Source organism: Schistocerca nitens, chromosome 2, assembly GCF_023898315.1.
Source record: "Schistocerca nitens isolate TAMUIC-IGC-003100 chromosome 2, iqSchNite1.1, whole genome shotgun sequence".
NCBI classification, from domain to species: domain Eukaryota; kingdom Metazoa; phylum Arthropoda; class Insecta; order Orthoptera; family Acrididae; genus Schistocerca; species Schistocerca nitens.
The window spans coordinates 670,862,079-670,878,446 of NC_064615.1; the positions used below are offsets into that span (position 1 = coordinate 670,862,079).

General features: G+C 40.7%; 1 protein-coding gene across 1 annotated transcript in view; it reads left to right on the forward strand.

Moving 5' to 3' along the window:
- Positions 1 to 684: 684 nt before the first annotated feature.
- LOC126236783 (39S ribosomal protein L18, mitochondrial) overlaps positions 685 to 16,368 on the forward strand; it is a 38,414-nt gene continuing 22,730 nt past the window's right edge. The window contains exons 1-2 of the mRNA XM_049946364.1: positions 685 to 767; positions 2,217 to 2,402. Coding sequence (XP_049802321.1) covers positions 2,218 to 2,402 — 185 coding nt within the window. The 5' untranslated portion in view covers positions 685 to 767; position 2,217. The remainder of the gene's footprint in view (positions 768 to 2,216; positions 2,403 to 16,368) is intronic.

The following is a 16,368-nucleotide window of genomic DNA, read 5'->3' on the forward strand; positions in this document are numbered from 1 at the left end:
AGCCTCGAATCCAGCAAGAATTACGCTGGCCTGGATGGATAATTTGGAAAAGTCGATCCACGTATTGTTCCTGATACTTGTTCGTTTTCCACAATGCCCGAAATGAAATTGTAACGGTATTTCAGCATCGAAACTCTGCTTACGAAGTTGTACACACTTCGCACCACCACAGTCTACACAGTCCCTGCTTTCCTCGGCCGGTAGTACTCCAAATTGCGACAAAAATTTAAACAATTTTATACGCTGGATGAGCATGGAATAACATTGTTCCATGTGAGAATATCCGGCTAAGAAACATCAAGAAAACCAGACATCCCACTCACTACCGACAGAAATCATCTGGGTTTCCCTACCGACTCACAAATAATTCGCGGAGGTATGTAATTTGCAACAACTAAGGGAAAGACGAAAAACAAATAAAACTGACGATCACAAATAATTTATCATAGCACCCGCCACCAAATTCGCATGATCGATTTACAATTGCACGTTCGATATGTATCGTTTGGAACCCGCGACTTCGACAAGCAGCTATTCTTGGAAATTAGCATTGTTTTTCCTAAATGAGTGTTATTTTCTCATTTTTTAAATTTTTCATCTATTAAACATATAAATTATAAGTTAGCCGTGTCTGTCCTATTTTGCGAGACTGTTTTGCTATTTTTATTGACTGTAGTTGGCAACACTGCAACAAATGTATCTTCAAATGTTTCGCGGCGTTTGAGTGTTTGTTATTTGTTTATACTTCGTGCTAGGGAAAGAAGAAGGCAAGTAGAAAATCTGATTAACATAGTTGTTACAAAGGTTAGTGTTTATGGATATCAATACACGGTGCGACAAGCATTCATTCAGTGCATCACAAATGCGTGATCTGCAGTGGTGACAAGATTTAGGCTGTAGGAGAGTAAAGCAGTCATCATCAAGCGTGTTGTTTTCTTTAGTGTGGACACATCACCGCTTAATCCACAGTGTCACCATTCAGTGTACCTCTTTTCACATTTGTTAACCATACGATTTTAATAGGAATGCATATAATTCATACTGACGGCAGTATGGTTAACAGTTGCACCAAACTCGGGTTCTAACATTAACCGTAGTATTCACGTGTACAGTAACTCATGTTTGGTTTCTTCTGATTTGTCAAGGAACACCATTGTTATGTTAAAGTAGACAATGACAGTTTTTGCAGCACTGATGAGATCTACGTGTTGATTTGTAATTAGTGGTTTATTCACCCCCGCAGGTTTGTTTAGAGTGATATTAGAAATTTCTGGTACTCCGGTGGTGCTTCACATCGCATGTTTGAACAGCGCTGCTGTTGACAGAAATATGTATTGGGAAATGGGCATGAAATAGCTATTTTTATGATAAAAAAATTGATTTTTCCACAATGTATTTGAAATAACAAGACTGTTTCACCAGTATGTAAGGTGCCTGTAGTGATTGTGGCTGAGGTGTGAAAAAATTGATCTTTGAGCCCTCTGCTATCTACCTGCTTACAGTTCCGACAGGCTGTCTGCTACCTATAACATTACACTTTGATTAAAATAACATTATTATTGACATTTATGTTATTCGATGTGTAATGGTTATGTGCCATGCTATCGTGGTTCATTCTTGAGTGCCACCTGCAGCATGTGTTGCCTTATTTAGGTGTAGCTGCCTGCCCTCCCCCTTTGTCTCCACTTAAATTTTTCGGAAGGGATCGGACGCTTCTGTCAACCCAATTTTTCAATCACAGAGTTATCTTTTTAGCGATAATTTGTTTCCCAAATGTGCTGTTATTTAATCCCAAATTTATGATTTCATTTTTGGTAGTGATGCACACACGAAAAACTTTAGATTTAGTTATTACTAAAAAACTGCAAAGCAGACAAATTTGAACAACTGCACCAATTTGAGACAGTCTTTAACATCCCAGTTAAACTCGTAAAATTGTTAAAGACCTGTCTGTCTGTGTATAATGATGTATGGACACATTAACATGAACGAGTGTCAAGAAGTCTCCTATGATTCTGATATTTCTAAGTCAAGTGACATTTACAGAAAATGTAAATCCCAAATTAAATTTCCTCTCTAACTATATACATGTAGAGCTGTTTCAGAGCAATTGATCAGTTGGGCTTGATTAATATGTAGGCTATGTATCATTTGCATGACACTACTCATTGACAGTTTTATGGTGTGTGGACAATGTTGTTTTTATGATGTTTCAGAATGATACAAACAGCAAAAATATGTCGACATATTAGGCAATATTGCAGTAAAGCAGACCAGATCAACAACAATGAGATAACTTCCATGTTTTATAACAGGAATCCTCGTAATCTGGAACGACTACGAATTGCATACAAACCAAGAGGGTATGGTCTTGAAGCTCCAGGAAGAGAATACTGGCACAGGTCTGTGTTATTCAGTGTTGCTTGCATTGTACAACTTTTTCACTGAGTTAGAACCTAATGACAATCACTTGTGAAACCAGTCTCATTTATGAAACAAGTTAAATAGTATGTTGTACAAATTGTGTTGTAGTTTCTGTAGATGAACGAAAAATGAAGTACTCATACAGTGCATTTCCAGTTTACTTTTTCCCCTAAAAATTTGTCATCACCTATTCTGTTAACTAATAATATAATTGTGTTGAATCATTCCATCATTGCAGAAACATATTCAGAGTTGCATAGATAATTCATGCCTACCAGCTGAATTTTACCAAAAAGAACTATCAACAGCACTTGATTTTGTGTAATTAATTGTCATTTAACACATCCTGGATAAAATTAATTTTTGGGTATCATAGACTTATTTTAAGAGCAAATGGCAGCTGCCTTTTTAAAATAATGTATTAATTCAAATACAGCAGAGTCAAGCATTAACTCTTAACTGGTATCATAATGTCTGTCAGACTCCGGAAGTTTACTATTAAATTGTATAATACCGTATTAACTTATTAGCCATTTATTGATCTCGGCTAATTGCAACATGTAACATAAATATTAATAATCATGAAGAAAATACAGAAAATATTCAAATGATGAACCGAAGAAGCAGATTATCAAAGATCTAGACATAAAACTTTTAATTACTAGTCCTAGTCTGCACCTACCTTTCATAAACAACCAAGAAACAGAAACAAAACTGCTGGAAAATTTCGAGGGTAAATTTACGTTTTGAAGTCACAGTGTTCGCATTATATAAGTTCTGCATCCTGGTGTCTGTCACACACAATCTTGAATGCCTACTCAGCCAGTTTTCTTGGCAGGTACATCCAAACTTTATATTGATTGTGGAAAATACAAACAGTACATTTGAAGAGTAACACTGCTGATGGTTCCCAGTAAATCTCTTAAAGGTGTTTGATACTGCAGCAGTTGAATCTTACTTTTCCCTCTCTTCCACATCATAAATGTTCTCAAACCAAAAAGCCATTGAATATAATAGAGTGAAACATTCCATGTGGGAAAAATATATCCAAAAACAAAGATGATGTGACTTACCAAACGAAAGCGCTGGCAGGTCAATAGACACACAAACATACACACAAAATTCTAGCTTTCGCAACCAACGGTTGCTTCGTCAGGAAAGAGGGGAGGAAAGGGAAAGACGAAAGGATGTGGGTTTTAAGGGAGAGGGTAAGGAGTCATTCCAATCCCGGGAGCGGAAAGACTTACCTTAGGGGGAAAAAGGACGGGTATACACTTGCGCGCGCACACACACACACACACATCCATCAACACATATACAGACACAAGCAGACATATTCAAAGACGAAGAGTTTGGGCAGAGATGTCAGTCGAGGCGGAAGTGCAGAGGCAAAGATGTTGTTGAATGACAGGTGAGGTATGAGTGGCGGCAACTTAAAATTAGCGGAGATTGGGGCCTGGTGGGTAACGGGAAGAGAGTATATATTGAAGAGCAAGTTCCCATCTCCGGAGTTCAGATAGGTTGGTGTTAGTGGGAAGTATCCAGATAACCCGGACGGTGTAACACTGTGCCAAGATGTGCTGGCCGTGCACCAAGGCATGTTTAGCCATAGGGTGATCCTCATTACCAACAAACACTGTCTGCCTGTGTCCATTCATGCGAATGGACAGTTTGTTGCTGGTCATTCCCACATAGAATGCATCACAGTGTAGGCAGGTCAGTTGGTAAATCACGTGGGTGCTTTCACACATGGCTCTGCCTTTGATCGTGTACACCTTCCGGGTTACAGGACTGGAGTAGGTGGTGCTGGGAGGGTGCATGGGACAGGTTTTACACCGGGGGCGGTTACAAGGATAGGAGCCAGATGGTAGGGAAGGTGGTTTGGGGATTTCATAGGGATGAACTAACAGGTTACGAAGGTTAGGTGGACAGCGGAAAGACACTCTTGGTGGAGTGGGGAGGATTTCATGAAGGATGGATCTCATTTCAGGGCAGGATTTGAGGAAGTCGTATCCCTGCTGGAGAGCCACATTCAGAGTCTGGTCCAGTCCCGGAAAGTATCCTGTCACAAGTGGGGCACTTTTGTGGTTCTTCTGTGGGAGGTTCTGGGTTTGAGGGGATGAGGAAGTGGCTCTGGTTATTTGCTTCTGTACCAGGTCGGGAGGGTAGTTGCGGGATGCGAAAGCTGTTGTCAGGTTGTTGGTGTATTGGTTCAGGGATTCCGGACTGGAGCAGATTCGTTTGCCACGAAGACCTAGGCTGTAGGGAAGGGACCGTTTGATGTGGAATGGGTGGCAGCTGTCATAATGGAGGTACTGTTGCTTGTTGGTGGGTTTGATGTGGACAGACGTGTGAAGCTGGCCATTGGACAGATGGAGGTCAACGTCGAGGAAAGTGGCGTGGGATTTGGAGTAGGACCAGGTGAATCTGATGGAACCAAAGGAGTTGAGGTTGGAGAGGAAATTCTGGAGTTCTTCTTCACTGTGAGTCCAGATCATGAAGATGTCATCAATAAATCTGTACCAAACTTTGGGTTGGCAGGCTTGGGTAACCAAGAAGGCTTCCTCTAAGTGACCCATGAATAGGTTGGCGTACAAGGGGGCCATCCTGGTACCCGTGGCTGTTCCCTTTAATTGTTGGTATGTCTGGCCTTCAAAAGTGAAGAAGTTGTGGGTCAGGATGAAGCTGGCTAAGGTAATGAGGAAAGAGGTTTTAGGTAGGGTGGCAGGTGATCGGCGTGAAAGGAAGTGCCCCATCGCAGCGAGGCCCTGGACATGCGGAATATTTGTGTATAAGGAAGTGGCATCAGTGGTTACAAGGATGGTTTCCAGGGGTAACAGATTGGGTAAGGATTCCAGGCGTTCGAAAACGTGGTTGGTGTCTTTGATGAAAAGCCATTGAAATGAACAAAAGCTTTTTTTTACAGTACTTTGAAAAATGTTATGTCTGCTTCCACCCACTGAGGAAAGCTTACCTATGGATTCAGTGCCAGATTAAGAGATTGCTGTGAAGCTTATTAAAGCTTTCAGCTCAAGAACAGCAAATATCATGCACAAGAGATATGAGAGTACTTTTATTTTACCGATTTTTATTGTGTGATCTCTGCAGAATCATATCGAAAATCTTGTGAGTGAAAAGTAAACCCCATATTTGTTCAACATCTGGATTGTTACTGAAGGCATTTATCCTAAAGTCACAGATCAGAAATCTGCAACACAGTGCTGTGTTATGTTGTCTTTTTCTGATATTAGTTGATGGTTGTGCTTGTCTCCATTTGGAGTAGTTTCCCTTCACGGCGATGTGAGTGACTTATACTTAGATCATCTTCACCTGTTTGCATGTCCTATGTTCCATCGTCATTCTCTTTCTGTTTTCAGTTCGTATCACCATCACTTTCTGTCTCAAAATCTGGATTAGTATTACTGTCATCCAAAAGGTCATTCATCATTTCTTCCAGAGAAGTTTTGAAGTTTGCTTCATTTACTCTCAGAACCCGTTGAGAATAATAAGTCTGTTTGGGCTATTTTGAATGACTATGAGAGGGACCTGGTAGAGGCTCTCTATTGTGCAAATTGATGATACACTGCCACTAAGAACTGCAATATACAGGGTGATTCAAAAAGAATACCACAACTTTAGGAATTTAAAACTCTGCAACGACAAAAGGCAGAGCTAAGCACTATCTGTCGGCGAATTAAGGGAGCTATAAAGTTTCACTTAGTTGTACATTTGTTCGCTTGAGGCGCTGTTGACTAGGCGTCAGCGTCAGTTGATGCTAAGATGGCGACCGCTCAACAGAAAGCTTTTTGTGTTATTGAGTACGGCAGAAGTGAATCGACGACAGTTGTTCAGCGTGCATTTCGAACGAAGTATGGTGTTAAACCTCCTGGTAGGTGGTGTATTAAACGTTGGTATAAACAGTTTACAGAGAATAGGTGTTTGTGCAAAGGGAAAAGTCCTGGACGGCCAAGAACGAGTGATGAAAATGTAGCACGCATCCAGCAAGCATTTGTTCGCAGCCCAGGAAAATCGACTCGCAGAGCTAGCAGAGAGCTGCAAATTCCACAATCAACTGTATGGAGAGTCCTACGAAAAAGGTTAGTTATGAAACCTTATCGTCTGAAATTGGTTCAAGCACTGTCTGCAGCTGATAAGATTAAAAGAATCGATTTCTGTGATTTTGTCCTTGCTCAAATGGAAACAGATGAATCTTTCGTTTCAAAGATTGTGTTTAGTGATGAAGCAACTTTCCACACTAACGGGAAAGTCAACCGTCACAATGTCTGTATATGGGGCACTGAGAATCCGCGGGAAACAACCCAGTATGAACGTGACTCACCTAAGGTGAATGTTTTCTGTGCCATTTCAGCCAATAAAGTTTTTGGTCCCTTTTTCTTCGAAGGTGCTACTGTAACTGGACTACAGTATCTGGAGATGTTAGAGAATTGGCTGTTCCCTCAGCTCAAACAAGAAGCACAACAATTCATATTTCAGCAGGATGGAGCACCACCACATTGGCACTTATCTGTCCATAACTACCTGAACGTCAACTACCCGAGGCGATGGATCGGCCGCCAGGCAGCCCGTGACAGAGCACTTCATCACTGGCCTCCAAGAAGCCGTGATCTTACCCCCTGCGATTTTTTTCTTATGGGGGTATGTTAAGGATATGGTGTTTCGGCCACCTCTCCCAGCCACCATTGATGATTGGAAACGAGAAATAACAGCAGCTATCCAAACTGTTACGCCTGATATGCTACAGAGAGTGTGGAACGAGTTGGAGTATAGGGTTGATATTGCTCGTGTGTCTGGAGGGGGCCATATTGAACATCTCTGAACTTGTTTTTGAGTGAAAAAAAACCTTTTTAAATACTCTTTGTAATGATGTATAACAGAAGGTTATATTATGTTTCTTTCATTAAATACACATTTTTAAAGTTGTGGTATTCTTTTTGAATCACCCTGTACAGTATTATACCATAATTATTCTAATAAATACAAAATGTCGAGAAATGCATCTTGATGAAAAATAATCTCACAACTGGTAGCATAAATCTGCCAGATTTTGCGCTTTTACTAAAGGTATAACAGTGTGACCAGCACCCAACATTTGCAGCGGGAAGCCAGCACTCCATCTGAAAGGTACACGGGGGGGAGAAAATGCAAAACTGCGTCAGAATGGTAGGGGATGGCCACCAGGAAGATACAGCCCTCCAACAGGTGTATGATACCAGTTAAGGGTTAAAGAAGAGCTTAAACCCGCATTACTGACCATTTTAACTCTCATAATGCTCTTGCGTTGTTCTGTAAATTTGTGTATAACTTTGATTTTTACCAAACAGTGCAGTGGCTGAAATTGCTGCTTTGAGTTAAATTTTTGTGTTAGATATTTTTGTGTACCATGGATCACATAAGTGTGTAATCATATTGAGACACTACTGTTCGTTTACCTTGCAGCTTAATGCATTGTCTGCAGGAGGATCGAAGAAGTGTACCGTGTATGTCAGGAGAACATACTTCTAATGTTTTCCTTGTGTGTATTTGTGTGGCTGCTGTCATATCATTAATATGCCAATATTTTTCTCTCTGAATTACTACTATACCTGTCATTGCATTCCTGAGGATACAGCTAGGGATAGCTTAAAATTCATACTTCTCTTTTTCTTTGCACCAGTCTCCTCCTTTTATGTAGTGCGATTATATTTGTGGTGGTGCACAAAATTCATATTTCCAGACACATTGTTTGCATGTAGTCCTTTTTTTTCTGGTGCTGCCATCACAAATGCTTTTTGGTTTTGTCAGTGTGATAAATGCAGTCATTTAAGACCAACACCTACCCATGCACAAAGCTGTAGCTATCCAAAAGATGTAGCAGAGTACACAGCTCCTTAATGTTAACATTTCGTAGCATCTATACCAGTTATTATAATTGCTAATTTAACTATCATACTCATTGCAGAAGTTACATGCTGCAGCACATTTTTTTGTGATTTTTAGGTCCTTTGCATTATGATTCTCTTCTAAGTAAAAATGGATCATCAGATAATACTAGGTATAAAATTGAGTACCTGTTTGCTAGATAGTGAAAAATATGTGTCTGGAGTGTAGCTGTTAAAAGTGAAAACTAGATGAAGCTGTAGCATTTGTGACAGTTATTAAAGTAGTTCCTCTGTTGTGGGGAGGCAGATGTAGAAGAAGAAAATATAAGTAAACATGGTGATCAACAAAAGTTTTGCATCACCCCGATTCCCAGAACTTCTGAAGACAGACATTGACTGTGGATATTGTATCACAGACACAGTCCCTTTGACTGTTCAGAGATGTCCCTAAACCCGCCCAAAGATGTAAACTACCATGCATGAGCACTGCCTATTAGATGGAGAGGGGGTCCGACAGCTGATCAGTTCCAGTCCTTCGACCAGGAAGGAGGTACGCAGCTTGTGTTGTGTGTAATTCAACCATGCCTAGACAGTCAATAATGCAGTTCAATTGTGTCCACATTGTTACTTAGTGCCAGGAAGGGCTCTCAACAAGAGAAGTGTCCAGACATTTCGGTGTGAACCAAAGTGTTGTTGCTCAGACATGGAGGAGATACAGAGAGACAGGAACTGTTGATGACATGTCTTGCTCAGGCCGCCCAAGGGCCACTACTGCAGTAGGTGACTGCTACCTACTGATTGTGGCTCAGAGGAACCCTAACAGCAACACCAACATGTTGAATAAAGCTTTTCGTGCAGCCGCAAGACGTCATGTTACGACTCAAATTGTGCACAATAGGCTGCGTGATTTGCAACTTCACTCCCGACATCCATGCAGCGAGGTACAGGTGGACCCAGCAACATGCCTAGTGGATTGCTCAAGATTGGCATTATGTTCACTTCACCAGTGAGTGTTGCACGTGCCTTCAAGCAGACAATTGTCAGAGATGTGTTTGGAGACAACTCCGTCAGGCCGAACGCCTTAGACACACTGTCCAGCGAGTGCAGCAAGGTGGAGGTTCCCTGCTGTTCTGGGGTGGCATTATGTGGGGCCGACGTACACCGCGGTGGTCATGGAAGGCGCTGTAACGGCGGTACAGTACATGAATTCCATCCTCCGACTGATAGTGGAACCATATCGGCAGCATATTGGCAAGGCTTTCGTTTTCGTGGGCGACAGTTGGCGCCCCCATCGTGCACATCTTGTGAATGTCTTCCTTCAGGATAACGACAACGCTCGACTAGAATGGAAAGCATGTTCTCCAAACATGAACCCTATCGAACATGCCTGGGATGGATTGAAAAGGACTGTTTATGGATGACATGACCCACCAACCACTTGATGGATCTACACCGAATTGCCGTTTAGGAGTGAGACAATGTGGACCAGTAGTGCCTTGATGAATAAAATGGGCGGAAATGATGTTTGTGTTGATCTTTATTCCAGTTTTCTGTACAGGTTCCGAAAGTCTTGGAACCAAGGTGATACAAAACTTTTTTTAATGTGTGTATATCTAGGATGAGTGAGTTTCCATCATATGTGCACTAAAAAGAATTGGCGGATGAAAAAGAAAGGCTGTCAGGTATGTGGGGAGAACAACCGGAAAATACTTCTTTCAGTTGCATTGCATAGATATTTTACCAATATGCAATTATCTTTTAAACTGGGAGCTCATTAATAACAATGTTCAAAGCCAATTTGGACAGTTTGATAATAAATTAAATGCTTCTAAAAATTAACCTGTCAGCAACCACAAATACACTGTGGAAAAACACACAGTGTTCAAACAGTCTGTTCCCTGTCTCATAGTAATTTTAAGGGTTTAAAATAGGCTTATAAACATGTCATGAGCAGTCTAACACAAGATGAAGTTTTTTTAAAAATGTACCATATTGGCCATCAGAAGTGTCGCGCATTTATCATCTCAAAGACAGGCCCATTTCAATTTATGTCTGGTTGCGCACAGATGCGTTGATTTATATTTCTTCCTATGTACTCTGTTCTGTTAGCAGATTCCATATTCCTAGATTTTCATAAAGCATTTGACACAGTACCACGCTGCCAACTGTTAACAAAGGTATGAGCATATGGAATAGTTTCTCATTTGCGATTGGCTCAAAGACTTCCTAAGTAACAGAACCCAGTACATTGTTCTCTAAGTGTTCATCAAAGGCAAGGGTATCATCAGGAGAGCCCCCAGAAAAGTATGAGAGGACTGATGTTATTTTCTATATTCATAAACAGTCTTGTGTTCAGGGTAAGTAGTGTCCCATCCGGTTAGCCGTGTGGTCTAACACACTGCTTTCCAGGCAGGAAGGCGTGCCAATCCTCGGCACAAATCACCCCGGTGGATTAGTATCGAGGTCTGGTGTGCCAGCCATTCAATGGATGGTTTTCAGGCAGTTTTCCATTTGCCTTGGCGAATGCGGGCTGGTTCCATGTACGCATACACCATCATTCTCTACCATGCCAACATTGGGGCAACACTTGTCTTGTGTGAGATGTTCACAGGGGGGTCCACTGGGGGCCTGAACTGCACAGTAATCCTGGGTTCAGTGAGGAGCAGCAGAGGGGTGAGTGGACTGCTGTACCCTATTGTGGGGTTGTGTACCACTGAGGCTACAGTGGGGTCACAACCTCTCTCATCATTTCTAGGTCCCCAGTTCCATACAATACAATACAGGGTAAGTAGCAGTCTGCAACTGTTAGCTGATGATGCTACGGTGTATGGGAAGTTGTCATTATTGAGTGACTGTGGGAGGACACAAGATGACTTAGGCAAAATTTCTAGTTTCTGTAATGAATGGCAACTATCTCTAAATGTAGAAAATGTAAGTTAATGCAGTTGAGTAGGAAAAATAAACCAATAATATTCGAATACAGTATTAGTAGTGTGTTGCGTACACAGTCATGTTGATTAAATATCTAGGTATAACATTGCAAAGAAATATGAAGTGGAATGAGCAATGAGCATGTCAGGATTGTCAAAGGGAATGCAAATGATCAACTTTAGCTTATTGGGAGAATTTTAGGAAAATGGTTCATCTGTAAAGGATACCGCGTGTAGGTCACTAGTGCAGCCCATTGTTGAGTACTTGAGTGTTTGGGATCTGCACCAGATTGGATCAAAGGAAGGCATCACAGCAATTCAGGGGCAAGCTGCTGGATTTGTTACCGGTAAGTTTGAACAACACGCAAGTATTATGGAATGCATCGGGAAATCAAAAGGGAATCACTGGAGGTAAGGTGACATTCTTTTCAAGAAGCATTATTGAGGAAATTCAAAGAACTGGCATTTGATGCTGACTGCCAAACAATTCAACTGCTACTAAAGTACGTTCTGCATCAGGACCATGAAGATAAGATTAGAGCAATTAGGGCTCATATTAAGGCATATAGACAGTTGTTTTCCCCTCACTGTATTTTCAAGTGGAATAGATGAGGAAATGATTAGTAGTAGTACAAGGTACCCTCTGCCAAGCATCATATGTATGTGGATGTAGATTAGCGTTTTCCTTGTATTGGTGTGAGTCACTTTGTTTCTCTTTCTGTTAAGTAAATCTATTCAAAATGGAGGCATGAGAAATAGAGGAGTGTCTACTTAACAGCCGAGAAACGTGGACTAAGGCTGACAGAACTAGTTTAAAAGCGCCGGTGAATTTTAAGTTTTTGTTGCTTTTTTTTTTTTTTAACAATTTCTTCATCAAAAGGAACTATTAAATGGAAAGGGCAAATGCACAATTACTGATGGGAGGGAAAAGTCACTTGCAGCCTGTGGTCAGGAGACAAACAGTATACAGGAAATGTTAAGGATGTTATTGTGGCCCTAAATTGCCAGATGGAAATTTCAGAGTATGTCTAATAATGAGTTCTAGCTTGTCCAGAATTCAAAGATGGGAGCTAAACTAATGAATAATGCAAGTGAAAAGATTATAATGCAGGTTATGGATAGTATAGATGACAGTGCGAGAAAAGCAGTGAAAGAGAAACTGAAGACGAAGAAACATATTAAATTAACACCAGGTGAGTTGTGATGGCCTGATATGAGATGGAGATTTGAAGCCCTAGTTTGTGATGGTTTGGTGAAATATATTGCAGAAGCTCTGATTCTGTTTCATAGCATGGTTATCATCAGGCTGTTCATGTTATTCAGTGCTAATATAAAACACAAGACCAAACTTACAAGTTTAGCTGGTTGACTACAAGGAGATTTTCAGCTTGCAGAGTATATATCTAGATGCAGAAATGTTACCTATCTTCAGATTTTTTCTTCTTTCAGTCATGAGGCTCTTACATTTGGTACCGATAGGCTGCAAAGAACTGATTTTAGAACGAAGTTGCTCACATGGCTGGAAGCCATGGGGGCAGACAGACATGATTTGGGGCTAAAAAATATATTATGAAGTTATGGGGTGTGGTGGAAGGTACTAAAGAAGGCTTTGGAACAGTTTTAGGAAATATTGATCATATTTCAATCCTTACATAAGTATCAATAGAACTGCTACACTCATGACGTTCTTACTCAACAGTAAGTTTATCACTCTGTAACCCTACTGCAAAATTCATTTTGCCTATGCAGTCGTGATGTTTGGATTTAAAAAAAGACCCAGTTTTTTATGTTTTTGGCAGGTACATTGTTACATGTTTAAAGTCATAATTTAGATTGTTTAATGTATTAAGCTTTGAAATTGCATAATAGAACACTGCAACAATACAATAATTGAATATTAAAATGACTTGTGTGTTGATTTTACTATCCTGTACCCAACTATTATGAACTGTTTTTACATGTTTATGTAAGATTTTTCTTGTAAGTGAAATCAATTCTAGGAATAGTCCTCTTCAATTCAGGGAATTCTCTTTCGATTGGAAGGAAGTTGTTTTGTATAGCACATACAAGTTATATGCAGATATATCATTGATATCTGGGAACACAACAGTAGGCCATCTATTTGACTGCCTCTACTGTGTAATTAACCATCATCATGTCTAGTGTGTCCACAGCTCCTTTCATAGAATTGTAATCTAAACTAATTTCCAGTTTTCTTTTGCTCTTATCACTGACTTTTGCATTATGGTGCAGAGTTCTTTATAGAATTACACATTTTTCATTCTTTGAAATGTGTGATACAAGCCTTGTGTCCTGTGTGAAAGCAAATGTTGATATGTAATTAGGAACCTCTGGTCTGCAATAGTTTCGGTTAGATGGTAGGCTTGTTGGGGGTTTCTTTCCCCACACATTTAAAGAAACATTGTGATATTTCTCTTCATCAGCATTTACCCTGGCTAGTATGAGGTGAAAAACTTGTCACGGGTAATGTTATGCCCTTTCAAACTGTAAGACATGTCAGTTGCAAACCTTAGGCTAGGCGCAAATTGGGAAGCGTATAGCACACGACACTACAGCGCGACACGCACGTGCCGCACGAGTCGCGCGGGTCCAGCGCATATTGCGACGCATACACCACACTTCGCACGCGCCGACTGGTGACGCCTTGCGCTGACTGAACCGAAGCGCGTGCAACCTGTTATCTTTCTCAAACGGTTTTACAGAAACTATTCTCTGAAAATATATGGTTTTTGCCTTACTTGTAGCGTTATATATCAGCTTCGTGGCGAAGTGACCATCACCTCGCTAATGACCATTCTTATTGTGATGTACACATCTTAGTAAGACACTACGCAAAACTCAAAAAGTTTGCAACGAAAATTAGGGGTCGCTATGACTTCGCGTTTGGTGCGTATTACACCATATGTTGCTGCGTATGAAATTTAGCTAACATCCTGAATTTTTGTACGAGAAAATGGATCCCATGTAGCGCGCTCCCTTCCGATCTCACGCCCGCGAGAATGAAATACTCGCAACATCTCTCATATCTCCGAAACCGCTCGAGACATCGAAATGAAAGTTTGGCGAATGATAGCACACAAGGAGAGTGTTTTGCCAATTCTTAAACACACGGAACTTTCTTATCTATGGCGATATATCATTACTTATACATACTTTTTTGTTCATTTCGCTCCAGTGACTAATTTTTAGGAGTTATCGACAGCTAGCGAAAAAAGGGCTTCCTAGTATGAAAATAAACATGAAATGTCTTCTTTTATGTTACTGCAAACCGATACTGTGAGGTTTTTTGTAAGCTATTGAGCTCTATGATTGCCAGTTACATGTTTAATGAGGCCCTCCGTTTCGGAATTCTGTCTCAATAGCTGCTGTGAGATGAGTTTGGCAAATTACATTGTGACAAAGGAAGTACAATTAAACCAGTCACCAAGAGAAATGTGGCCTTTACTCATAAATGGTGATGCTTCTTCGAATGAGAAAAGGTTAACAACTCACACAAAAACAGATTGGCAATTCTGTTGGAATTTTGGTGGAATCCCCGTAACCCATCGTATTTTCAACACTGAGCGACTGGAATGGAAACTAACCAAAGGATTTTATTCATTCTCTTGATCTGAGCAGTATTAAAATAATGATGAGCGTTCCTTCAGGCGGAATGATAGGCACATGCCAGATACTGGTTACTCACCTAGGGCTTGCCAAACTGACAATGCGTGATCGCGAATAAAATAGTTGTTATTGAAAAAAATAAACAGTTGATCTGACGCACAACACAATGGTCAGTGTATTGTCAGCAGCGAAGGATAATGCGCGCGACAAAAATGCACACAGTGCCATGTGAGTTGGAGTTCGAAAAACATTGTCATGAAAGTAAATCTGCTTTTTCCACCAGTACATATCAACAAATTAAATAATCTAATCATAACACTCTTTTAGGATATTCCTACTTTCGTAATAATACCGACCATTTTCTTCATTTGTGTAGCCTGTTGTATAATTAGTTTATTAATGCAGATAATGTCCATGCAACAATTTAAATGCTTTTTCTCATCACGGTGAACCAATTAAAACATTGTTATTTGTGACTGCTTTTCGACTGTTTCTAGCTTGCAGTGGAAATATGATGTTCACACGCATGTAGTACAGTGTGTCGTATTACATTATTACATCCATATGAGAGTAATCACAGCGAGACTTCTATACTTCAGATCTTGGACGCTTTTTACCAGAAGCACAAAGGGATCACACCTGTGGAGATTATCCCTTTCTAAATTTTTGTAACAGATCGTACAGATACGCTAGCATACTAGGCAGCGAGAAGATAACCTTGTTTTACTTTCCTGTCTTGATTCTTAATCACATGATTTTATAATATTCCTTGCTTCCTTATTCACTACCCTCTGTCCCTTCTTGCGTTCTGAACACATCACGGAGGCATATGATGCAATTCCAGCGGCCAATGGCTTATCAGTTACTGAAGTATGCATTTTTCTTGACAGAAGAAAAACAAAACTATACAGATATAAATAACAGAAAAGTATAATGCACTAACGAAGAAAGCTGGAACGTTTAAACGGGGAAAAACGAAACACTACCCAAAGGCAAAAAAATTTAGTGTGCAGTAAGGCAAAATTTATAGTATGGGCAATACTACCACTGCACATATGCGCCGTTCCGATGTGAGCATATGGCCGGGCTACTTTTCTGCTCCCCGCCTCAAATTTCCCACGGTGCTAGCGAGGCACGCGCGGCGCGAGAAACTGTGCCACAACCACAACACCGTGCGGCCTGGCGCAGGCGCGTGTCGCGACCCAGTCGCGTCGCAATTTGCGCGGTCCCAATTGAACCTGTGATGTTACAAAAACGCGCGTTGCGCCACACGCGCTATACGCGTCTCAATTTGCGCCTAGCCTTAGGCATTGGTAGTTTTGAGTGGTCTTACCTGGTCATTTCCCATTATACAGCGTGAATATTTCACACATAACTTAATTCTTTGTCATAAAGTGTGCAAAACATGATGCCATACTGTGCTGGTTTACTAGGTATATACTTGCATACGGGGCAGTTTCCCCTGAATGCATTAAGTTGCTCATGTACATATTGGGATTGTATGGCTT